Here is a 27,447-nt window from a genome sequence, read left to right on the forward strand (position 1 = left end):
AGAGGAAAAGCAAAGCAGGGCTTATGCCCAAAACATTGATTCTCCTCCTCCTTGGATGCTGCAGTACCACACTCTCGACTCTGATCTCCAGCATCTGCAGTCCTCACTTTCTCTTGATCTTTAAGGGACCCTATTCTTTCCCTTTTATCCTTAATGTATTTGTCAAACCCCTTTGGACTCTCCTTAACTCTATTTGCCAAAGCTATCTCATGTCCCTTTTTCTCCCTCCTGATTTCCCTCTCAAGTATACTCCTACTGCCTTTATAATCTTATAGGGATTTACTCGATCTCTGCTGATTATACTTGGCATATGATTCCTTCTTTTTCTGATTCAAAACCTCAATTTCTCTATTAACCCAGCATTTCCCACACCTACCAGCCTTGCCTTTCGCCATAACAGGAGTATACTGTCCCTGGACTCTGGTTATCTCACTTTTGAAGGCTTCCCACTTCCCAGCCGTCCCTTTACGTACAAATATCCGCCCCCGATCAATTTTTGAAAGTTCTTGCCTAATACCATCAAAATTGGCCTTCCTCTAATTTATAATTTTAGCTTTTAGAGCATGCCTATCGTCTTTCATCACTATTTTTAAACTAATAGAATTATGGTCACTGACCCAATTAATTGTCTAAATCAAAGAAATTGCCTGCTCCTCTGACATTTTCATCAATGTTGGGCAGGATGGTGCTGCCATTTGACAACATCACCAGGTAAATTCTCCAATCTCGTGGCAATGGCCATCCCAACATCAGAGGAGAAATGATTATTCCGACCTCGCCCCACACACGATTACAACAGCCTGGTTACACGTTCTCAGCTTCCTCAAGAAAATCACTCACTTTTCATTGTGTGCCATAGCATTGTGGCATCCCCATCTTCATCAATCAGCTTCATGTGCAGCTGTTACATGCAGTGAAACCCCTCTGGCAATTGAGCTGTTGCTCTCTGGTTTGGCCAGCAGCTGCGGAGGGAAAAGTTGTCTTCTTCAGTTGGGTAAAGATCCTGGCCAGTGACTTGGTGATTACTGCCTCTGGTAAAATGCAGGCCCGCAGCTGCACTAGCCACCACAGCATGGTTAGCTTTCACTTCTGACCCTAGAGTTGTAACTTGATTCCCTTCCAAACACTCAACTACTTAATGAGACTGCCATGTCTAACAACATCATCTGAGTATCTCCCTGCTTCAGCAAAATCTTCTACTGAATTCTTCAATTAGACCTTTGTGAACTCTGGACTAGACACATAATCCTGGCCAATCTCTCACCGTAACTCAACCTGCACCAAATCCTGCTCACTGTCCAACGCTGATTCCCATTTAATGAACACCTCAGTTTTAAAATTTACATCCTTATTTTTGGTTCCACCAGGGTTAGGCCCTTCTCTATCACTAATCTTCCCCAGTCCTACAACCATCTGTAGGCTACTCGAATTCTGGCTTCGTTATGTATCTTGCCTTTAGTTGGCTGGCTCCTGTATTCAGGAACCGCTCCTGAAATCTCTCTACTTTACTTTTCTCCTTTAAAGACATTCTTTTAATTTTTTCTCTCTCAGCAAACGATCTGCTCTAATGTTTCCTTGTGTGACTTTGTTTCATATTTTGTTTTATAATGTTACTGGTAAATAGCTTAGGATGTTTTATTACATTAAAGATGCTTAACAAATACAGGTTGTTGTTGTTGAAGACTCCAGGATGAAATTCTGCTTTGCGCTGTATTAATTGACCACTTGGTAATTCAGAGTCATAAAGTGTGGCGCTGGAAAAGCACAGTGGGTCAGGCAGCATCTGAGGAGCGGGAGAATCGATATTTCGGGCATAGGTTCTTCAGCCTGATGAAAAGCTTACATCTGACTCTCCTGCTCCTTGGATGCTGCCTGACCTGCTGTTGTTTTCCAGCACCACAATTTCTGACTCTGGCTCTCCAGCATCTACAGTGCTCACTTTCTCCCACTTGGTGACTCACATTGTTCTTCAATCCCTGACATAGATGGGTAAAAAAAATCAGTCAATGTTCCTGCCCTCGGTTGCTGCAATGACCTCGAAGGGATGTCTGCAAAAGTGGTCATCAGGCATTGGTAGAACTTCTTTAACGGTGGTGCCTTTTGTAATTTTAAAGCTTTCACAATGTTTGTTCACTGCATTATAGGAATGACTAGATTACCAATGTTTTTGAGAACGATATGTCATTGTAACTCAATAGGTGAAATCTTAACACAATTAAAAAGAATCACTGGTTGGCGCTACTCCTAGCTTTGCACTGGTTAGCAGTTCATTCACTGGTGTGAGCTTCCTGGAGATCTCCCTCCACATCTATCATCCTCTTAAGGTCCATTGGCAACTTCCAGAGGCAAACCAATTGGTGCAACTACAGTTTGAAAAAGGCATTGAATGCAACAGCAGACATGGTACTGTACTACGTGCTTGAACAGTTGGTGGTGGGGGGTGAAACCATGCATAGTTCTGCATGGTTTCTGCTGAGGTGCCTGCTGGAGATGTTTTGTTACTTTAAATTGAGGCTACAGTTGTCAGGTCACCGTGGGGAAGGCAAACAGCTCCTTAGGATGGCCTGCAGCCACAGCTAACAACTATTGTCCCCTGTAGCTCTGATGGGTAGGTAAATAAAAAAACTTTGCCAACCCCTCAACAGCCACTAACCCACTGCCCCAGACCCCTGCTGGGTTGTGGGCCCAGTGTGGGGTTGTCTGCTATCACAACGATCCCAGTGCTAACCTAAATCTGTCCACAATGGCTATTTACACATGCAAATTGGCTACCTGCTCCTGCCAGACAGGTAGTGCTTAGTCACTTGCACTCACCTTCAGTAAGATTGGACTCATCAACTCACCAAACCAATGCCCTTTTTCTACATCTTCCCAGCCTACTCTCAATGACCTCTTGATGGGAGCAATGAAATTCCACCCAATGTCTCAGGAAGATATGAGAAAAAGAAAATCCTTTTAAAAATAACACATTAATAAGATTTTTTGCCCAACCTCTGTGAATGTTAGTGCAATGGAATGAGAAATGTCAAGGAAATCCATCTCCCCATTACAAAGCTGATCAAGAATGGTGCGATGGAACCATGAAGGTGAGAGCTTTGTTTGCTAATTTCTGTGGACTACTTAATAAAGGTAGGCAAAAGTGAGGACTGCAGATGCTGAAAATCAGAGTCTAGATTAGAGTGGTGCTGGAAAAGCACAGCAGGTCAGGCAGCATTCGAGGAGCAGGAAAAAGCCTGCCAACAACCCACCCTCCCATCCTGGCACCTTCTCCTGCCACCACCGGAATTGCAAAACGTGCGTCCACACCTCCCCCCTCACTTCCATCCAAGGCCCCAAAAGAGCCTTCCACATCCATCAAAGTTTCACCTGCACTTCCACCAGTGTCATTTATTGTATCCGTTGCTCCCGATGCGGTCTCCTCTACATTGGGGAGACTGGACGACACCTAGCAGAGCGCTTTAGGAAACATCTCTGGGACACACGCACCAATTAACCACACCGCCCCGTGGCCCAACATTTCTACTCCCCCTCCCACTCTGCCGAGGACATGCAGGTCCTGGGCCTCCTCCATCGCCACTCCCTCACCACCCGATGCCTGGAGGAAGAGCGCCTCATCTTCTGTCTCAGAACATTTCAACCCCAGGGCATCATTGTGGAGTTCACCAGTTTCCTCATTTCCCCTCCCCCAACTTACCCCCAGTTCCAACCTTCCAGCTCAGCACCGTCCCCATGACCTGTCCTACTTGCCTATCTTCCTTCCCACCTATCCGCTTCACCCTCCTCTCTGACCTATCACCTTCATCCCCACCCCCATCCTCCCATTGTACTCTTTGCTACCTTCCCCCACCCACCTCTCTGATCTATCACCTTCATTCCCACCTCCATCCACCTACTGTAGTCTTTGCTACCTTCTCCCCAGCCCCACCCCCCTCCCATTTATCTCTCCACCCTGGAGTCCTGATGAAGGGCTTTTTCCCAAAATGTCGATCTTCCTGCTCCTCGGATGCTGCCTGACCTGCTGTGCTTTTCCAGTCCCACTCAACTTAGTAAAGGTTTTAGGCCTGAATAAAAATATCCAGATAAAGAAATCATATCTAAGAATTGAGGCAGATAGCAGTGCTGTATGCATGTTGAGTGATTTAACAAACATCACTGCCAATGTGAAAACTACTATGGCACAGTTTCTCAGCAACATTAAATTGGACAGTACATTAAATTGTATAGTACAAACAACTATACAATTTTGAAAAATATGCTGCATGTGCCTTGAAATTGCCTAATGAAAGGCTTTCTGTAAGTTCAAGCATAGACCATTATTTCAAAGATAAGTTAGACTTTCAGAGAACACTCATCATTTAGGAGGGTTTGATTTAAAGGGAAAAATAGCCACTGAATTGGGAGTATCTCTTGCATAATTGAGGATGCAACAAATAGATGCCTTACCCCTAATATGCATTAGCCGCATTGTAACACAAAAGTACTAATATTCAACAGCATTTCTGCTGGTCTCCCATAGTAACAGTCAATTTCAGCCACTTATGCTATTTCTCTGGAATTCTTTTCTGGAATTGTGACGAGAAATTGTGAATGTCAAGATCAAAATGTCTTTGTGAAGTTCAGCTGAAACAAAGTCACCCTGTTTCTTTGTTGTATATAACTTATTATTAAATTGTTACAGACAATGCAGTCACACCCATACTCTGTTCACTTTGTCTCCTATTTTTATTTGTACCAGAGTTGGGTGAGTGTCAGATCCCTGAGTAATTACAGACCAATCAGTGGGGAGCCATCTGCAGAAGTGTATGAATCATTCCCATCAGTATCAGTCTGGAGAAACACTGCAGCAGAACTCAAAGCCAAGAATAATATCTGTCTCTTCCAGTGTAATGTAACAATTAGAGCTGTGCATGAGGTGGTTCATACAGCATTGCTAGGTGCCATGATATTATACTTTCGGTTTATACATAATTTAACATTTAATTCAAATTGCATAAATAAAAAGATGCTTACAGCTGTGTTGTCACCATGCCTCCTCTTTTCTGTGCTCTCATATACAGGGCTCTGTACTGAGCATGTTAATGTGCTAGCATTAGTTGGTGCATAGTTGATGCATGGTAACATTGTTTGGATACTATCTTGCAGCAAGGAATGAAGATGACATTTTGGATTCAGAAAGGAAACTTGCAGTCATCAGGAGAAATAATGAGACACAACATTATTTTGTAAGTTCATATATCATTCTGACGACATTGCATAACATTCTGAGAATTTCAAAACCAAGATGTACCAAAAGACATTTTAGGAGAACTTATAACATTTTAATTGGGAATTTCTTTTCATGGATGTTCATTGGATGAAGGCTTCACTGGCAAGGTCAGCAATTATCACCAATCCCTAATTGTCCTGGTGAAGGTGTATTCCACTGTCACACATGTCGTTTTAAGATTTTTTTTACCTGGAGTTTGAGGATGATATTCCATCATTGCACCAGTTTTGTTGTAAGAACTACAAACCAATAGGCTTAGGTAAAAACAAGGACTGCAGATGCTGGAAACCAGATTCTAGATTAGAGTGGTGCTGGAAAAGCACAGCAGGTCAGGCAGCATTCAAGGAGCAGGAAAATCAACGTTTCCGGCAAAAGCCCTTCATCCCTGATTGTTGCATGTAACTTTTAATGACAGCTATGTCTTATTGCTTTTGAATGATGTTGTACCACACGCGCCATGTGAACAAGCAAACACACTGAAGGCCTGCAAGAGCCTACTTTTGCTTCTCTCAATTATCTTCTTCAACAGTGTCCTGCCCTGTGTTTCATAAATGGAATGGCTCTCTTTTCTATCCCTGAAAATGCTTTATAGCATGTGGCAGATTTTATTCAACATATAGTAAAGTGCCCCAAGAGAGATCCAAACAACAAGTGTGTTTTTTTAAATAAACCCCCACACTACCGCCTAACTGCGTTGGTGCTTATTTTTCCCCAGCACCCATGGTGTGTGTGTCCAGGTGTGAGACACAGTGAGAGACACACACAAGAGTGTTATTTGAGGATCCCAATAAATTTAAGTTAGAGGCAGATAGATTGCTGATTGCTAAGGGAATGATATGCTATTGGGGATATGCAGGAATGTTGAGTTGAGATTAAAATCAAAATGACAGAAAAGACTTGGAGGTCTGAATGGCCTACTCTCGGTTCTTGTTCATTGTTTGTATGTTGCTTTATGATACTTTCCACATGGATGTGCCCCTAATTGTCTTCTCTTGAGCATTACAAGAGTCATCTGAGTGGAGATTTGTGCCACATGAAGTCATGAAAATTTTGTTCCAATAGAAGTCCCCCTTCACTACTATTAAACACAATAATCACAAAATGAAGATGTTATGTGAATTGTTAATGAATTGTAAACTGACTGCGATCCATTTGGTTGTTGACTGGGTGTAATCCTTATGATTGTATCTTTATAGGACTGCTGACGGTGGCTTGCAATGATACGCAAGTGGAATTAATAACTCCTTGCACTGTTGAAAGGCCAAATATAAAATAAAAGCTGTTTTTTTTCTCCTCTATTGTTTCTCACAGGAGGACTTGACCTAGTTGGTAGCAGTTAGTACTTGCTTTCAATATATCATTAATAACAAACTGTCAAATATTGTAGATGTTGCCCATGGAGGATTTAAAGCTGCCAATAGCAAGAAAGGGAAGGACAATAGTAATGTTAGCTGCAATGGCTGGGTTATTTAGATGTTGGAATGTGATTGCAGCTGCCTTTCAAACAGTTAGAAATGGCTGGTCACTGTTGCTCCGGTTAGTTGCAAGTCATGAGGTACCAAGAATGTTAATGTACCTTAAATCTTGATGTACTGCAAGTGCGTAGAATCCCTACAGTGTGGAAGTAGACCATCCAGCCCATTGAGTTCACACCAATTGCCCAATCCAGACTAACTCCCCACTTTATCGCTGTAACCCTATCTTTCCCATGGCTTATCCACCTAGCCTGCACATCCCTGGACACTATGGGCAATTTAGCATGGCCAATTCACATAACCTGCACATCTTTGGGAGGAAACCCACACAGACACAGGATGAATGTGCAAAATCCACATTAACTGTCGCTTGAGGCTGGAATCGAACCTGGGTCCCTGGCGTTGTGAGGCAGCTGTTCTAACCACTGAGCCATCATGCCACCAATGCAGGGGATGGCTTTTCACCTTGTCTGATGTTATTAATATAAAAGCAAAATACTACACTTGCTGGAAACCTGAAATAGAAGCAATGTTGGAAACACTCAGTAAGTCAGGTTACATCCGTAGAGAGAAAAACAGAGTTAATCTTTCAGCTTTGATAAAAGGTTGCTGGCCTGAGATGTTGGAGGGAACTACTTGTCTCTCCTCTGGGAGAGTACACTGTTGTGGTGAGGGCATTTAATTGAACGGCAAGTTGGGTAAACTTGTCTTCAACTAAATTAGGTTCACAGAGGTCGACAGCATGGAAGCAGGCCCTTCGGCGCAACTTGTCCATACCCCCACCCAGTTTTCACAATTGAACTGGTTCCAGTTTCCTGTGTTTAGTCCATATCCCTCTATGCCTATTCCAAACATGTATCTGTTTAAATGTTTCTTAAATGAGAAAGTTGTACTCACTTCCACCACTATCTCGCTTCCACCAGGAAGGCCTGTAGATTATATATCTGCCCTGTCCCTAATTGAGACGCTTCCATGGCCAATTCATAGGAACATGATTAAGCACCCCATCCTGCCTCCACTGATATCCACTGGTATGAGATCTTGCCATGCAAGGAGCATGACAAGTAAATTCTATGAGGTTGCCTACGGGCTGCGGTGAGGGCAGCCTCATTTAAATGCACTCAGTGCCTGATCATGGGATTCTGGAGTGAGGCAACTGCGAGCCATCCCTGCTGTTGCTGCCAATCTCTCTGCCCTAACTTGTCACCAGCCAGCTGGTAATTCCCCTCCCACCAGGACTTACCTGTGGACTAGGATCCAGCCATGATCCTTAGCCTCAGCTGGGTGCTATAATGGCAACAGAAAGTTTCTCAGTAAACAGGAGTCCTGCCCAGGGTTCTTAATCCTGAGAAAGCTAGCAGATGTCCAGTTACATGCCTGAGTAGTACTTTATGTCATGACCTTCCCCAAAATGAAGGACCACCAAATCTCCAATCAGCAGGAGAGATCCTCATCACCGACATTAAGTCTAATACGTTAACTCTGTTTTACTCTCCACAGATGTAGTCTGATCTGCTGAGTATTTTCAGCATGTTCTGTTTTTATTTCTGATTTTATTAATCTGCAGCTAGTTGCCTTCTCTTTTCTTGACTCTGTATAAATGCTGGATCATGGCTTTTCTACCAGAAAACTATAGGTGGCACAAGAGAAGGAAATTTAATTCAATAGGACTGATAAAAAAAAGGGAACAAAGTCATGAAAACTAAATAAAAAGAGAGCAAAAAAAAAGCAATACAAAAACACTGCTTGCTATTTATTAAACAGTAACTGCTAATGTTTTCTCAAGCCTGTCAGTTGATGCTGAAAACCACTTTTCTTAGATTTATTAGGAATATTTCTTACAAGGTTGCTGTATTTGTTTATCAATAGGTTTCCATGTAATGTTTGCAGATTCCTATGAACAACAAATTGATGGTTTTCGGCTTTGAGTTCATTTTGCAAAGGTGAAGTGTCTTAGTGTTCGGTTTTATAATTTCAATTAAGGTGAAATTTCAAAATGAGCAGTCAAATCCGGAATACATAAAATGAGGATTCAGGGCACTGCTTTGTATCTGAGACACCATCCTTTGTGAGGCCATGATTCCACTGGTTCAGGTAAATGGCAATGATTGGAGAATATCATTCAAAGTGAAACAAGTGATTCCCATAATAAATGTCAATATTAATCTCTCAACTAATACCATATGCAACCTGGTTATCATCTCATTTTGCATGAAAGCATTTGTGTAAATGAGTCACCTGCTGCCCACTAGACAACAGTTAGTGAAATTCAGAGCAAGTCATTTTCGATATGAAACACTTTCAGATGCTTCTAAGATAGGTCATGCAGTGGTACACACAGCAGGAATTGGTATAACATTCTGCAGAAAGCCCTACATGTTCTTTGGCTCCAAGAGGTGTGTAATTTCAAGGCCACAGATTCTATTATTCAGGAAACATTCACAGAAGGCAAACAAACAACAGCTGGTAAGAGAGGTTAGCAACTACCAGAAACTGAGAGACTGCTGTGGGGAAGGGATTTGCCAGGGAATATATCAGTGAAGAATGAGATGGGAGAGCTCTGCTTGGTACCTGCTGTTTGTTATATGAGTGGAATAATTATCAGGCATGAGTGAAAATAATTACAGAATATAAATATGAAAAGAATAATGACCAACTGTTTCAATAACTTCATGAAATTGTACTTAATACACATTTTAGAATACATTAATTGGCAACATATACTCAGATTTTTATAACACAGGAGGCCATTCAGCCCATTGAGCCCACTCAAACGTATGATGACACTAATCCCATTTTCTCATACTTGGCCCATAGTCCTGGAGCTATGGAAAGATGTGAATATCAAAATACTATTCAAACATATGCATAATAAATTAAACTTATGCCTTTTCCTTTTAACCTTATAAGCAGATTTATACTAGATAAATGGACTACTGTAATGTAACAATTCATTCACACTAATTAACAAAGCTAGAAATATATTCCCTAGCTTATCCTGGTTATATATCTTACCTGCAATGTAGACTGTCCTGAAGTATTTTGACTCTGTAGAGTTCAGATTAAATTGAGAATCAGCCCAGCAGACGGACAGCAAAGCAAGTAACAGCAGTGAAGTCATCATTGTGGCTGCAGAAATTCACTTCACTGTGGGAAAAGCCAAAGGAATTTGGACAAATGAATAAATGAGCAGAGATTTCAGCAGCTGCAAATTGTCTTGAGCACACTGCAGTCAAATACACATCGTGATAATTATGTTAATCCACAGTGGAATTTAAATGGAGAGATACAAAATTAAGACTGGAATGTTAACTCTTATTACATTCAAATCCAGTTCTGGTAACATAAGCATTTTCTAGTAACACCGACCCATTTATTACTGGGACCACGAAACATATCAAGAACAGCCTTAAATACAGTTAGTACGATATCTGAGAAAGCCATTCAGGCTGTAGAGAGAAGTAAAATACTTCCCTGTTTCAAGAATTAGTTTGGGATAGTCATATAATATTTGAAATTCCATTTGTTCCCTTTGTTTAATTTTGGTATAAAACAGCTGGGGTTTGGTAATAAATACGTTTTAAAAGTATCAGAAAACAACTCAGCACTGCAATCAGGAGTGTGCTCAGAACTGCAGAAACCCCTTTGCAGTATTATACTTCTATCTTTCAAAAAGAACTGAAACATGGAAATAAAATACAAGACAACTCACCATTTCAAACATAGTGCATCACTTGAAGAAGCAACATAGAAGACAATGTAGAAACTAGGTTAGAGTGGACAGTGCTAGCACTGCAGTCACACAGATTGATTTTTCATTCATTTCTAACGTAGAATGCTGACGCACAAACTCAGTGTGCCAGGTAGTGTGTCTGCAGTCAGCAAAGCTGCATGCAGCAGAATGGCACAACCAGACTGGGAACGGTCACAAGAGTTGAGCTAGCTGTTATTGTGAATAGATAATGACATAAGAAGAAGATCCTGGATGCTGCATTGCAACTAATTAGACTGTATACAGCATCACAAATTCTATATTAGAAACATATTTATACCTACAACGTAAACATTAGTTTTAAGTAATTTTTCTGTCACTGTTATTTTGCACCATGTGATGATGTGAAATAACTTTCAAACATCCTAGCATGTGCTGCAGTCGACATTAGGACTGAAATGCCCCATTAAGTGCATTATTTCCAGCATTCATGTTCATGAAATGGAGCACAAGGAAATGTTATTGGTCCAGTAATCCAGATACCTGGACGAATGCTTCAGAGACATGGGGCTGAATTTTCACAGCCCCTGAATGATATCGTCAAATGATGACTCAATTGGAAATTATTGCAAGATTGATAAAATGAGATTCTCAGCATTGGGTCCGATTTTCCACCCCTGGTTTGAATGGCGATATGAGAATCTCACGAATGAGTGGAAAGCGGCCTTTTGCACATTTACACCTGGTTATTACCTATTATCATCTTATTTATATCCAGTCGGCTATTATCCCATGTAACAGAGAAAAATGAGAGAATAATAATTGCTGACAATAAAGTCAGAGTTTGTACTTGAGAGATCCATTTTGTTGCTTGCTCTTCCAGACATCCATCTTGGCAAGTAGTCCCCAACTTCTCAGGGCACAGTCCATGGGCTGTGACTGTCCTCACCCTTCATTCATGGAAGTTAGCATCGAACGTGCACCAGCCTCAGCAATCATCAAGGCATATCTTCAAACCACTCAGAATACGGTTCTCCACTTCAATACAGCATGTTAGAACTCACTGACACATTTCATTGTAATTCTGCCTGGTTGTGTTTCACTGCATGGACTAGCAGTCATCTCATGCATTGGAGCAGGGTGCATCTCAAGCCTCCTTTTTTGCTTTCTTGGGGTCACTCGCTTACACCTACTTGGATGTTCACAGCATCTCTGCCTTGCACTTTGTGTATTTCCACCTCATTCACTACATGTAGGATCAAAGTATTTGTTTCTTGCTTTGCTGTTTAGCACCAGCACAAAGCTAGGCAGCTTGTCATGGTTGTTAAAAGGGTGAACATAATACAGTATGATATGTTACTAGGACAGTGCAGTATGCGCCAGCAAACACACTGTATGTGCTTCAACAAAATGGCCATGTCTGAAAGTCTAACGGGGGGAGTCCTTAGTCAAATCAAAGGGCACTATCTTCACTCAATATGTACCAGCTTAGAGTCAAGGGTATTACACAATATTACTGCTGGGGCTTGGACAAGTCTTTCAGGGTTTGAGCCAATCATTAGGTGGTGCATATTGCTATCGTCTGGGGGGTGACCCATAATCAGTCCTGTCAGTCTGATGCAATCAATCCAGTGATTACCTGGGGGACTGTAAAGAGAGCAGTCAGGGGTTTGGTCACTCATCAGTTAGTGTTGTTTCTCCAAGTTTGTCAGTGGGGTGTCAACGGTCAGACCAGGATGCTATTCATTGAAATGTAAGGGGTGGTGAGCATTATCAAGAGCCAGCGCTGTGAAGGGGATGCTTAGAAGTCAAGTAAGGGGATTAGAGGCAGTATGTAGAGGCCCTTTTGGAATATTGTGTGCAACTCTGGTCTCCATCCTATTGGAAAGATGTTGTGAAACTTGAAAGGGTTCAGAAAAGATTTACAAGGCTGTTGCCAGGGTTGGAGGGTTTGAGCTATAGGCTGGGGCTGTTTTCCCTAGAGTGTCGGAGGCTGAGGGGTGACCTTATAGAGGTTTATAAAATCATGAGGGGCATGGATATGATAAATGATAAAGTCTCTTCTCTGGGGTGGGGGTGTCCAGAACAAGAGGGCATTGGTTTAGTGTGAGAGGGGAAAGATATAAAAGAGACCTAAGGGGCAACGTTTTCACACAGAGGGTGATACGGGTATGGAATGAGCTGCCAGAGGAAGTGGTGGAGGCGAGTACCATTACAACATTTAAAAAGCATGGATGGGGATATGAATAGGAAGGGTTTAGAGGGATATGGGCCAGGTGCTGGTAGGTGGGACTAGATTGGGTTGGAATATCTGGTCGGCGTGGATGAGTTGGATGAAAGGGTCTGTTTCCATGCTGTACATCTCAATGACTCTTTGACTGTATGTGGGAATGCAGAGGTGCTCCCCTTAAGATTTGCAAAGGGGAGCATGTCAACATATAAGGGCGAGAGGTAATCCAGCATGGGAGGGAAAGAGGCTCTGTAGGGGTCAGGAGGGGGTTATTAAAGGACACCACCACCCTAGATTTGATGAGGGACAGTGCATAACTATGTTTGGCATAACTAAAGTACATGTATTGGGCTCAGGCGATGAATCATTTTGATGTGCAGTTACATAAGAGTTGAGTGGGAATGTGAAAAGTTCAAAGCTGATGGGCTTAACAAGGTGTGCAAGGCAGAAAGGAGCATGAAGGCCAGTTGGAATGTTCACCAAGACTGAGAGGCTGATACTCATCCAGGCAAGTGAAGAATATTCCATACAGTCCTGACTTGTGCCTTGAGGATGGTGGACAGACTTTGGGAAGTTACAAGGTGAGAAATTCGCTGCAAGATTCCTAATCTTTGATCTGATCTTGTAGCCATTGTATTATATGGTTAGTCAAGTTGAGTTTCTGCTCAATGGTTACACCAGGATATTGATACTGGGGGATTCAATAATTGTGATGCTGTTGAATGCCAAGGGGGTGATGGTTAGATGTTCTTGTATCTTATTAGAAATGGTCATTGCTTGGCATCTGTGTAACATGAATGTTACTTGTCACTGGTCAGTCCAAGCCTGGATATTGTCCAGAGCTTATTGCATTGAACATATTACAAGATGATCAGAGGATTAGGTAGGGTGGACAGTGAGAGCCTTTTTCTTTGGATGGGGATGGCTAGCACAAGGATCATAGCTTTAAGTTGATGTCAGAGGTAGGTTCTTTACTCAGAGAATAGTAAGGACGTGGAATACCCTGTCTGCAACAGTAGTAGACTCCCTAAATTTAAGGGCATCTAAATGGTCATTGGATAAATATATGGATAATAATGGAATAGTGTAGGTTCGATGGGCTTCTGATCTGTTTCATAGGTTGGCACAACATCGAGTGCCGAAGGGCCTATACTGCACTGTTATGTTCTATGTTTATTTAGGCATCAACTGTTTTAGTATCTGAAGGGTCATGAATGGTGTGAATGGAGAGAAGGTCATTGATGAAGCAGCTGTAAGATGTTTCTGCCATTGGAGATGTGAGTCAGTGACAGTGACTGAAAGCTAGCCCTAGTTCTTTTCACTGACCCCCACTAACTTTCCTCTGCCTGCAAATTCCATTACAAGAAGATAAAAAATGTCTTGAAACCATCCAGGACAAAGCTCCATATTCACAAACATTACCTCCCTTGATCATCTGCAATTTCCCCGTCAAGCCACTTACCATCTGGAAGTGGAAACATATTACTGTGCCTTTACATTCACATGGTCAATTCCCTCCTTAATAACCTTGTGGGTTTGCCCACATCAGATGGACTGCAGCAGTTCAAGAAGAGCTACCACCGTCTTCTCAAGGACAACTGGGGATAGACATTAAGTGCTGACTCAGCCAGCAAAGCCCATGTTCCTTGAATTAATATGAATAAACTGGAGTTCTCAGAGAAGTACATCCCCGACTGGCAGCTTTTAGTTCCAGAGCTGCCAATAGCTATCAGCCTTTGGTGACTTCTGATACCATGTTGAGGTCTACAATGGCAAAGAAACTCACTCATGCTAAGTGCGTTCTCAATGACATGGAACAGATTGAGTTTTTTCAGTGGTGAGGATGGCTCATCAGTTGCCACCTGATATGCTCACCATCATGCTCTAACAAAAAGAGACAAAACTGAGTATGTAAAAAGACTTGGTTTAACATACTAAATTAATTACATTGCGCTTAAATTGACATTGGATTCAAATCAAATATTTGATTAACCCATTAGAAACAGATTTATACTAAAATAGGATGGATTCCACAATTACTGGGATGCCATGGGACACACAGACCAAACAACCCCACCGCCCTGCGGCCGATCACTTCAACTTCTTCTTTCACTCTGTCAAGGACATGCAAGTCCTGGGCCTCCTCCACTGCTAAATTCTAGCCACCTGACAACTGAAGGAAGAATGCCTCATCTTTCGCCTTGGGACCCTCCAACCACATGGAATCAATGTTGATTTCACCAGATTTTTCATCTCCCCTTGCCCAACCTTATCCCAGATCCAACCCTCCAACTCAGCACCGCCATCTTGAACCGTCCTACCTGTCCATCTTCCTACCCACCCTCCACTCCAACCTTTCACCATCCCCCACCCCACTTTCCTCCACCTATCGTATTCCTATCTACTTTCCGTCCAGCCTCAGCCCCTCCCATTTATCTCTCAGCCCCCTTGGGGCCCCTCCACATTCCTGATGAAGAGCTTATGCTTGAACCATTGACTCTACTCTCCTCGGATGCTGCCTGACCGGCTGTGCTTTTACAGCGCCACACATTTTGACTGGGTTCCACAATTGACATCATGAACTCATGGGCACTGAAAATGAATGGCTTTCTCTAATGACTATTTCCTTTGATTGGAAGTTGAGTGAAAGTGGGTTATTGATCTAGAATTATTACTTAGAACCTGTAGGCATGACATTGCTTTTTGATTTGAGGCCCCCATGTTGAGGTCAAATGAAGGTCCTGACTCCACGCAATGTTCAGAGTGGCCCTGAATCATGACTTTTCTTGAATTTGCAGTTGGTAGCCAATTAAAGATGACAGATAGACTCTCAAAGCTGAGGGTCAACTGGGGACACTCCAACTTGGATGAAGCTGCAACCTGCAATTGCAGGTGGGAGAGACAATGTGCCTCCATTTTGAAGTATGCTCTCAGCAACTTTTGAACAGGTCACCTTAATAATGTGCAATGCTGTGCAGAGGGCATCATACCACAGGCATTCTGGACACTTTCGTGGGTCAGTCCTGAAGGACGCTTCAAGATCTATCACATTTACTTTTAACATGCTGATGGGCTTGATTGATCACACTTCTGATCATCTGTTGGGCGTCATTGCTGAGGTTTCTGGCAGCTTTCATTAGTCAAGTTTGAAGTGAAAATTCTTAACAGCTACTCCTTAAGTGCACCAACAGGTGTGGAGATCACTGCAGGACTACACCTTATCTTCCTCCTGGGCACCCTACAGCATGCTGGACTCAACATTGAGTTCTCCAATTTCAAAGAAGCTCTGTCCCCATCCCCTGACTCTCTTCCCAGTCCCTCCTCCTCCCTTCCACTCCTCCCTGCCACCAACAGGATTCATTCTTTCCATTGACCAACCAGGCCATACCCTCTATCTGCCTTCACCTATTCCCGCTTTGCCACCCTGCCCCACCACGCCCTTTATCTGCAGCTCCTCCCACAGTCACCCCCAGTGCTGATGAAGGGTTGCACCCGAAACGTCAACATCTGAACCTCCTGATGCTGCCTGGCTTGCTGTGTTCTTCCAGCCTCCTGCTGGACTAAAACATCATAACAGAGATCCCTGGAAACCTTGTGCAAGCCTGGAGAAATATTTTACTGTGTCTAAGCACCAGCTGCACATTGATGGAGTGAAAGTCTTGCTGGTTCAGAAAATCTCATGGTTTTTCATGGGTGTTCTCTGATTGTCAAGTCAGTGCAGTCAATAACGGCCTAGACATTTTGGAAAGCTGGCCAAGGGTTTAAACCTGAGTCCCACTCATTCTGATTAGTATAATCTCAGATGAAGTTAATATAATTACTGACCCTAGCAAACAGGCAATTGAGCACATATCCTAAATATTCTGAGGCCACTCTTTATATGATCCCATATATGTCTCCAGCAGGGTTCTGATGGATCATCAGGCTAACAATTTGAAGGTGATCCTGACATTGACAGCCACAGGTAAAATGTGACCTTCAGGTCCAGTTGAAGGCAGGTTATCAGACTTCAGCTGTAGGCCACAAGCTGATTTATAACTGAGTCTGTTTGAAAGCAGCTGCTCAGTCTTGGAAAGAAATTTAACCCCATGATAAACCTGTTATGTTGCACATAGTGACTCCTGCAAGCTACAAACCTGTGCCACTCTTCTTTGTGCTGATCCCCTATCTGCTGCTTAGCTACAGGTATCTCCAAAGCAGGCTGCTCCGGGGAGTTGGCACTGTATATTAGACTTTGTCCAAGGTTCAAGCTTACGCAGCCAAAGCACCACCTATCCTGCTGTGAGTCAGAAAATCTCTGAAAAGTGGAAAGTGAACTCCCCATAGAACTTTCCCACATGCAGATAAGAGAACAGCTGTGAGTACTGAGTATTTATTGTAATGTTTCTGCTCAATTGATTCAGCCTCCTCAATTGCTGCTGTATCCTTGTCTTGCTTTCATTGGCCAGTTAGGAAGTTTTGGATTCAATGTTAAAGTCAGCAATGTTTTGAAACTTCAGTGTAAATGTGTGATTAATACTCATCTCTCTCATGCGTCAATGCAGAAGTTGAAGAGGTGAAGCTGGCTTTCTGACACTCGGCCATCTTCCCTGGAATGGCCCCTTGGCCACTCTCAAACCCATGTACTCCTCCCTTACTGTCCAGATTAACCACTGTTAGTCTTTATACCAAGGACACAGTTACTGCACAACTACTGAAGAGTGTTAATGAACCTTTTGCAGTTAGAGAGCTATATTAACTACTTTAAGAAATCTTTAATTCTCAGACACAGTGTGAGTGAGCATGGAAGTTACTACTGCCCTCTCTGTTTATGCATTCATGTCTTTCGGATAGTGCAGAGGACAAATGCTGTCTGTGGATAAACCTAATATGAAGCATACACTTTACAAAACAGCCTTCTCATATTTTCTACTGATCAGCAACTGCAGAATGACAAGCCTTCTCAATTCTACCTTATCCTTGGATTTCTTAAATACTGCTGTGGCTATTACATTCTCTTATTATCAACCAATTGCCTGCATAATCGAGAGCCAGCCACTGATCATATATTTACAGAAATTTATTTTACAGGAGGTGACCATTTGTCCCATCTTGTTCATGTCAGCCAAAGAAGAGCAATCCAGTCTAACCTTATTTTCCAGCTCTAGATCCATAAACAAATTGGCTATGACATTTCAAGGAAATACTTTATGCATTTTGTCAGTGTTTCTTGCTTTTTACTCTTTGACTGTGAATTCTATGTGTCCAACATTATTTATGTGAAAAATACTCACTTCCTTCTTATTCTCCTGCCAATTATTTTAAATCCATCCTGTTTATTATTGACCCTTCAGTTCAATGAAAACATCCCCTGTCTATTCAACCTTTCTTCTAACTAAACTCTCCAGTTCAGTTAGCATTCTCTAAAATCTCCTCTGTACTATTTCTAGATCTTCTTTATGTAATAAAGTAAAGAACTAAGATTCTGGAGATCTGAAAAGAAATGAGAAATTATGTGGAAACTCAGCAGGTCTGTGGGGAGAAAGCAGAGTTAACATTTCAAGACTCTTCATCATAACTTTTGTCTGATATAGTGACTGTAACTGAATGTAGTGATTGATCTTGTGTTTTAAGGCAATGCACATCACAGGGATTTCATTCATCTGCTCCTGGGATATGTGCTTCACTGGGTGAGCCAACATTTACCACCCATCCCTAATTACCCTGAAGAGAGCAGTGGTGAACTGATTCTTGAACCACTGCAGTCACTGGGAAATTAAGGAAACATAGAATACTGTTAGAAAGGGAATTCTAGACTCAGCAACAATGAAGTAAGGACAATGTAGTTCCAAATCAGGATTGTGTGTCTTAAAGTGAAATCTGTAAATGGTAGTATTTCAATGTATATGTTGCCCTTGTCCTTCTAGATGGGAGTACTCCATCACTATCTTGAATTGTACTTTGCAGATGGTGGACAGGCATTGGGGAGACAGGAGGTGAATTATTTGCCACAGAATTCTGAGTCTCTGATCTGCTCTTGTTAGTCACAGTATTTATATGGCTGGCCAAGTTCAGTTTCTGGTAAATGTTTCGCCCCAGGATGTTGGTAGTAGGGATTAAACAATGGTAATGCCATTATATGTCAAGTAGTAATGGTTAGATTCTTGCTGGAGATGGTCATTGCCTGGCTTTTAACTGGCAAACACTGCCAGGAAGCTGCTTATTCTTTATCGCGAAGGAAGGCTTTTCAACTAGGCATATGTTGCACTGTAACATTCTTTTACTTATATCTGCACATAATAGATGATCAAATACAGTAGTCTAATTTAGTGTCTAAGTCTTCTTGCTTCTTATGCTCATTCTAGACTAATGTTTTCTCTATTACTAATTTCCCAGAGTCATCTCATCCACTACATATTCCTTATTTACTTGAATTTCATCATACCACATCAAGTATGTAGATGTGGTCTAACTAATGCTTCATACATTTCCAGCACAACATTCTTGCAGTTATAACATGTTTTACTTAATGAAGGAAGATATTGCATAGGTCTTCTTAATCACTTTATTTAACTGTCCTGCAACAGTTAGGAATTTGTGGATTTACACCCTTTTGTTCATCTACAATTCTCAATACCCTTGTACTTGTTGACTTTTCCCTGGCTGCATTCCCCTCCCAAAAGCATTGCCGCACACTTCTCCAGATTGATTTCCATTCGCCTACTTGTCTTGTTCATTGATGTCTTTCCGTGGTCTTCAGCTTTTTAATGAATCACCCATCACAGTTATTTTCGTATTATCTCTGAACATCTTAATTTATAAGTCTACGTTATTGTTATGCACCACAAAATGCAAGGGACTAATGATTGAGCCTGCAGAACCTGATTAGAAACAACTTCCGGTCACAAAAGCCCATGTAAACATTTACATTTTATTTCCTGCTACTGAGCCCATTTTGGATTTTGCCTGACACTTCTCCTATGGGCTTTTACCCTCTGATCAGTCTGCTGTGTGACACTATCCTCATAAATCTTCATCAACCTTATACTTCAGAAAGTCAATGGGTAACTGATAAAACTAGAATTAACCTCTACACATTTTCATAAGCATTTATTTACACCTCCTAACCCACTGTTTCAGTCTGTTTCTACTTATGAGGGCACAAATGAATCCCTAGCTAACTGCCTGCATACAATTAAAGCAATTAATATATAAATTAATGCCCTCCACATTACTGCCTCAAAATATGTCAATTTATTTAGGCATGACCTTCTCTTACAAACATCCATGTCTTTGATTAATCTATGACTGTCTGAACGATGATTAATACTGTTTTCTGATTGATTTTCAAAAACTTGTCCATCACTAAGTTTGGGCTAACTGACCTGTGGGCGGCACGGTGGCACAGTGGTTAGCACTGCTGTCTCACAGCACCAGAGACCCAGGTTCAATTCCGGCCTCAGGCGACTCTGTGTGTGGAGTTTGCACATTCTCCCCGTGTCTGCGTGGGTTTCCTCCGGGTGCTCCGGTTTCCTCCCACATTCCAAAGATGTGCAGGTCAGGTGAATTGGCCACGCTAAATTGCCCGTAGTGTTAGGTAATGGGTGGATGTGGGGCTATGGGTGGGTTGCGCTTCGGCGGGGCGGTGTGGACTTGTTGGGCCGAAGGGCCTGTTTCCACACTGTATCTAATCTAATTGGTCTATGCCTTCCTTTTTGTTTAAACAGTGGTGCAACCTTAGCATTTTTCCTCCTTTATTTGCAGTACCAGAAGCTAGGAATCTCTCGCAGTCCCTAAATTCTGCTGTGCTGCAAAGTCTCCCTATACAAGAAAATATTAACTATTCACTTATTGAAGGCTTCACAGCTGCTGGACCTGACTTCAATCGTTAACCACTTCAGGGTTAGATGTAGGGTAGATGCAGGAAAGATGATCCCAATGTCAGAGGAGTCCATAACCAGGGGCCACTGTCCAAGGACATGGGAAACCATTTAGGACTGAAATGAGGAGAAATTTCTTCATCCAGAGAATGGTGTGTCTTCCCAATTCAGTATCACTGAAAACAGTTGAAGCTATGATTTTAAGAAGCAGTTGGAAAAAAACATTTCGGTCTAAAGATATGAAAGGGCATAGGGAAAAGCAGGAACAGTCTATTGAATTTCATGATCAGCCATGATCACAATGAATGGTGAAGCAGGCTTGAAGGGCTGAATGGCCTACCCCTGCTCCTGGTGAAGGGCACTGTCCAAAACGTGATTCTCCTGCTCCTCGGATGCTGCATGACCTGCTGTGCTTTTCCAGCACCACACACTTTCAACTCTGATCTCCAGCATCTGCAGTCTTCACTTTCTCCTACTCCTGCTCTTGTTAATGTTTCTAACAGGCCTTAATGGTAGATCATAGATTATTATTGGAAATTTATCCTTGCAAACGTCCTTTTGTCCTGTGTGTATTTGTTTTAATCTGGTTTATCTTTAATGTTTTAGTTAATAATTTTATCTCTTTATTCTTGGGCAATCTTCAGCAAAATCTTGTAATAAACGAACTGTTAACGCATTTGACTAAAACCTGCTGAATTTTACCTTAAACCATTCAAATTAAAAAGGGTCCTTAGCTCGTGGACCAACGTGAGGAAACGCCTGTTATATAGTTGTCACAGGATCAAATATCACTCTCTCAAGAACATGCTTTATTGGATTGTAATCTTAACTGTAAAATGATCTGTAACCGAAAAGTAAGTGTCTTTTCCAAATATGTTTCAGAAAGCACAGATTTCACCACGGCAAATTGCCCAGCATGAAGTCACGGACTTTTACATCTTGGGACTGCCTCCAATTCTATTCTGCACATTTTTTATCAGTGTCTTGCAAATCAATAGCCAGGCTTTAATTATGCAAGTTTAGGTAGGACAGAGATTCCCATACTGCAGATTATTTCCTCAGATATTATGTGATAGTTTATCAGGCATTTCGCAGACTGAAAGTGATTTCTGATGCCAAATCCCCTTTAGGTTTTCAGGGTGGTTACTGTTTTATTTTATTTTTGTATTTCATCCATTCTGGAAGAAATGTGTTCTTTATTTAATTTAATTTTAGTTTTTAACTTAAAATGAGGGAAGATAATAGTTTTCCACTTCAGTACTGAGGAATGTAATACAGTGTATCTTGTAATATGTTCTGTTTTAGGTGGCCAGGGCCATCATTACATATCCAGGGACCAGACAGAAAATTGACCAGATAAGAGTGAAATCCTTTCTATCTAAACAAAGGCACTGAACATCTGAAGCTGTTGTTGATCAGTCCCAATTAGTGCTTACTTCCCACATCCTTTTAACTTGTCCCCTATTTCAATTACTTATCCACTTCTCTTTTCAAAGGTATCATGGATTGTCAACCGACAATTGCAGCCCACTAGTCACGAATTAAACAACCAGCAGAACCGCTAATGCTGGAAATCAGAAACAAAAACTGAAAGTGCAAGAAAATCTCAGCAGGTCTGGCAGCATCTGTGGAGAGAAATCAGAGTTAACATTTTGGGTCCAGTGATGCTTCTTCAGAATTGATATTAGCTAGGAAAAGGTTGGTAATTATCAAGAAGAGAGACTGGGGAGGGGTTTGGAGTAAACAATAGTGGGATGGTAAGCAATAAAGTCTACCTCAATTCTCTTCACAGGTGCTGCCAGACCTGCTGAGGTTTCCAGCAATTTCTGTTCTTCTGAACAGAATGAATGACTTCCTTCCTCACATTATGAAAATCCATTTATCATATGAAGGTTGAGATCCTGTTCCACAATTTCATCAAAAATTGTGATGATGAGTGAAGAAAGATGCAGGCAGTGAGATCTCCTGCTGTCCTGATTCATTATTTTTCTGGTTTAATAATCCAGAGGATTGACCCAGAGATATGCATTAAAATGCCACCAACTTCAATTAACTAAGGAATGTGTAACAAAAGGCTATGATCAGTAATGGTGACCATGAAACTACTGGGTTATTGGAAAATAAAAGTTAATTTAAGGAAAGAAATGTATCTTCAATATGATTTCAAAGTGATTACTCTTGTTAGGGCTACATGAGATTGGATTACTGGTTACCCTCTTTTTAAGCCCCTCTTGGTTGGTTGCAGCAATATTTCTTAGCATGCAGCTACCATATTTCAATTAAAGGTTAGTTAACTGCAGCATAATGAAGGAGCCAATACCACGGTTTTCTTGAGTGAAAGGAAGAGGCATGTTATAACCTACTGCCTCCCAAAAAATAGTAAAAATATGATATCAAACACACATGAACATAGATGTAAGTTTCAAAAAGGGGGAGAGTAGACAGGAAGGCAATATCAATTATAATTCAACATTTATAGGGTTCTTGTGTAACACAAATGAAATAGGAGTGACAACTGTTTAACTCTTGCCCTTTTTCCTCAAGAGTAGCAAAGCTTTCAAATAAGCTTGATTTCTCAATGAATGATGTGTTTTTCTCCCCAAGCTGCTTTTTCACCGAGACTAGTTTCTAAGATTGACAGAATGCTGGAAAGGCGAGTTTGTACTATCCTTGTTGTTATCGGTCCGTGTTGCTTTCTCTCTCCTTTGTTGCTCAAAGGCTGCAGTTGATGTACAGTTCTTTTGTGGATTCTTATCTCTGAGTCACTGTTTCATTCTAAGATATATTGTTGTATGCAACCTCTCGTCTCTCATTCTGTGAATCTATCATGCAATTATGAGTAAAAACGAGATATGAACTTCTTAATGCCTTGTTGAGTTTCAATGTCTATTGATTAAAATGATGATTCTAATGCAGCCAATTTCATATATTCCATGTGGTTTTCCTGTGCTTGTCAGGTGATTCCAGTAACCATTTCAAGTCAGTAGCATCCTTGTTAAAGTAATTCTAAGTCCATGTAAGTCTCAGGTATTAAAGACAAATAGCAAAAGTTTAATATCGATCCTTCATTTTCATTATGATCAGAAGCTTCTTAACTGCCGCTTACCCATATCAAACCACAGTGATAAATGATTGCATTGGCTTAAGAAGGTGGCTGACCTGCATTTCCTCAAAGGCCATTAAAGATGAACAGTGAGTGATGGAATGCCCACATCTTATGAATACATATTAAAGAAAACACTTGATTTGTGCTTCTCCAACCCAACAATACCATATTTTGTCTCTTTACTAGTATGCAACATGAACATTATAAGTCGAGAAAGGAGCAAAGCGCAGCTCCCTCAGTTAGCATTGAGTAAAAACTGTCTACTTTTCAACTCCTTTCATATTAGTTCATTTCTTTATGTTACCATACACTAGTGTTACTCAAGAACCTCAACTCAAACATAATCGAGTCAAACTGGAAACATTTAATGCCAATCTTTCAGTTATATACCAGTTATTTTCCAATTACTGTTATGAACATGAAGTTTTATAAGATAGGTATGTTTTCAACTATCTTTTTCATTTAAGGTAAATTTGCCACTAGGTTGGTGTAATGCCAATGCTGTGTAGCCTCTTCACCACTGGGACAGGAGTCCCAGATTAAGTGATAGTGAAATCCATGAGGCAGAGAAAGACAGTGCAACTGCTGCAGTCAGCAGAAGAAACAAAAGTCAGCTTTTGTTGTTAGCTGCCAGACATGATGTCAGTGCAAAGGTGTTCTCTGGTCAAAGAAATGAAACATACGGAAATTTAACATCTATGGAAGATTCATCTGGTGTGGCCAGTGGAAGGAAATATCACAGAGAAACCATTCTGCTGGAGGTTGGTTTGGAATTTTTCAGAAAACTGGAGGAAGGACATTTGACAGTCTTTGGGCAATATGACTCAGAGAAACGGCCAGAAATTTAGCTCACTGGAAGCTGGGTATAACTTTGTACTAGGTCCTGTAAATACTATAATTATCCAGCGAGGGACTGAAATCTATCTATACGGTGTGGTGTTATCACATGTGTTAATAAACTAATAAGCAATATTGTATCTGTACTGCATTAATTGCTTATTAATTTAATGCTTAATCAATGTGTATTTAGCTTACCAGTTCCACGCCACCACCTCCTCAAGGAAAATTAGAAATAGACAATGAGTGTTGGCTCACCCCATATTCCCTGAGTGAACTAAAAATCATATCACTGAAATGAAAGAGAAGTTTCAGCTTTCTGAATACCAAATGTCTTCTGAAACTGGCATGTTTTTTAACTGCTAAAAATGAATTTTTGAAAATGAAACAAAAATTAATTTTAGTAATTAACAAGTGTGCAAGTTTCAAAGAATATTCATAAATCTTAAAACCTCAAATCTGTCTCACAGTTCTTTAGAGTGACCACTGGGAATTCAAATTTCTTTTTAAGTTCTTGGTCTAAACAGAAATTGTCTGTGAAAGTAAGTATTTGATAAAGTGTTTTATCTTGTTTAAGGTGAACTTTAATGTTCTAACATGAATCTTAACTGTGTAAACTCTTCCCTTCTGAACCTCAGTTTATGTGCCCAGGCCATAGAATCAGGATCAGTGAGAGAAATCCCAGGTCCCATAGTTTCTGTTGTTTAGGGTCCAATATTCCATGTGTCCACCCTCCCATACTTTACCCTCCCCTTTAATTACTCTTTTTAATTGAGTTAAATTTATGTTTGACATTTTAACCTGAATTTAATACAAATGAAAGCTGATTGCTGTTAATATTAAGCTTTTCTTGCTAGCTCAGGGTTATATATTTTTAACTAACATTCTTTTGCATGTTATATTTAATATTTTGATGCAGCGTATGTTGTGTATATTTCCTTACAGAGTTAATATTCTTAGCTCAGATATATTGGTAACTCTAAATCCTTGACAACTTCTTCCCACATTTATTATTTTGTAGTATATATTGACTAAAATATGTAATATTTTCTTGCAAACTCTTAACTATGCTTTTTAACCTGCTGTACTTACCTCTTTATTTCCAAATCATTGTCATACATTTAAATTAGTTTGCATAGTTCCTCATTATAATTTGCATTGATTCAAATTTTTACTGTCATAGAACATGGAAATAGATCCTTCAGTCCAACTAGTCCACCACGGCTACCATGTTCCCAAACTAAACTAGTCTCACTTGCCTGCATTTGGCTCATCTGTCTCCTAGGCAGAAGTGGGTAATGTGGATGCTGGAAATCAGAGTCTAGATTAGAGTGGTGCTAGAAAAGCACAGCTAGTCAGGCAGCATCCGAGGTGCAGGAAAATCGATGTTTCGGGCAAAAGCCCTACATCGAATGCTGCCTCATCTCCCTCCAAATCTTTCCTATCTGCATACTTATCCAACTGTCTTTTAAATGTTATAACTGTACCTGCATCCACCACATCCTCTGGCAGTTTATTCCCCACATGAACCACTTTCTGTGCAAAAATGTTGTCCCTTATGTCGCTTTAAAAACTTTCTCCTCTCACCTTAAAAATATGCCCCCTAGTTTTGAACTCCCTACCCGAGGAAAAGACTCTTGCTATTCACCTTATCTATGCCCCTCATCATTTTATAAACCTCTGTAACGTCACCCCTACACTCCAGTGAGAAAAGTCTCAGCCTATTCAGCCTTTTTTTAAATCAAAGACTCCATTCACAGCAACATCTTGGCAAATATTTTCTGAAGTCTCTCCAATTTAATAATATCCCTCCTATAATAGGGTGACCACAACTGCACGCAGTTCTCCAGAACAGCCCTCTCCAATGTCCTTTATAATCTCCTACGTGACTTCCAATTCCAAAACACAAAGGTGTGAACAATGAAGGCAAGCATGCTAAACGGCTTCCTATACACCCTGTCTAACTGTGATGCAAATTTCAAAACTAATGTACCTGAACCCCTAGGTCTCTCTGTTCTACAACATTGCCCAGGGCCCTACCATTAACTGTATAAATCCTGTCCTTGTTTGTTTTACCAAAATGCCTGGATTACAATAATCCCAACATCCATATTTAAATACCTCATTAGTACCTCTTGAAATCGTTACACAATTCCCCAAGATAGGGGAATCCAAAACAAGAGGGCATAGGTTTAAGGTGAGAGCAGGAAGATTTAAAAGGGCAATGTTTTCACAGAGGGAGATGCCTGTATGGAATGAGCTGCTAAATGAAGTGGTGGAGGCAAGTACAATTACATTTAAAAGGCATCTGGATGGGTACATGAATAGGAAGGATTTAGAGAGATATGGTCCAAATGCTGGCAAATGTGACTAGATTAACTTAGAATAGTTGGCTGGCATGCATGGGTTGGACAAAAGGTCTGTTTTCATGCTGTACATCTCTATGACTCTAAGAACAATTGGAGCACAAAAAGACCAGACAGGCCACTAAGCCTGTTCTTCCACTCAATACACTCATGTTGAACTTGGTCTCTAACAACACTTTCCAGCCCACTCTCTATATCCATTAATTCCATAAGAGAGCAGAAACCTGTCTATTCCAGTCTTTAAATATGACTATTAGAATCCACATACCCTGCTTAAAACTAAAGCAGTGTTTGAAGGAGATTATTTTTATTTAAAATGCTGTCATAGAATCATAGCATCCCTGCAGTGTGGAAACAGGCCATTTGACCCAACAAGTCCACACTGACCCTCCAAATAGTAACCCACCCGAGACACATTTGCCTATCCAATTGCTCTACATTTACCCCTAACTAATGCATCTAACCTACACATCCCTGAACACTCTGGACAATTTAGCATAGCCAATTCACTTGACCTGCACATCTTTGGATTGTGGGAGGAAAGTCGAGCACCCGGAGGAAACCCATGCAGACACAGGGAGAATGTGCAAACTCCA

The 27,447-nt window shown here is 41.1% G+C and overlaps 1 protein-coding gene across 4 annotated transcripts in view; it reads right to left on the reverse strand.

Annotated features, from left to right (window-relative positions):
• LOC140483912 (hyaluronan and proteoglycan link protein 1-like) overlaps positions 1 to 27,447 on the reverse strand; it is a 280,903-nt gene that overhangs the window by 61,423 nt on the left and 192,033 nt on the right. For 3 of the 4 annotated variants that reach the window (XM_072582753.1, XM_072582724.1, XM_072582734.1), the window contains exon 2: positions 9,757 to 9,888. In XM_072582753.1, coding sequence (XP_072438854.1) covers positions 9,757 to 9,865 — 109 coding nt within the window. In that variant the 5' untranslated portion in view covers positions 9,866 to 9,888. Of the gene's footprint in view, positions 1 to 9,756; positions 9,889 to 10,453; positions 10,561 to 27,447 lie in introns of those variants that run through there. The other variant, XM_072582743.1, reaches the window with a different exon arrangement.

Source organism: Chiloscyllium punctatum, chromosome 2 (genome assembly GCF_047496795.1).
Source record: "Chiloscyllium punctatum isolate Juve2018m chromosome 2, sChiPun1.3, whole genome shotgun sequence".
Lineage (NCBI taxonomy): Eukaryota > Metazoa > Chordata > Chondrichthyes > Orectolobiformes > Hemiscylliidae > Chiloscyllium > Chiloscyllium punctatum.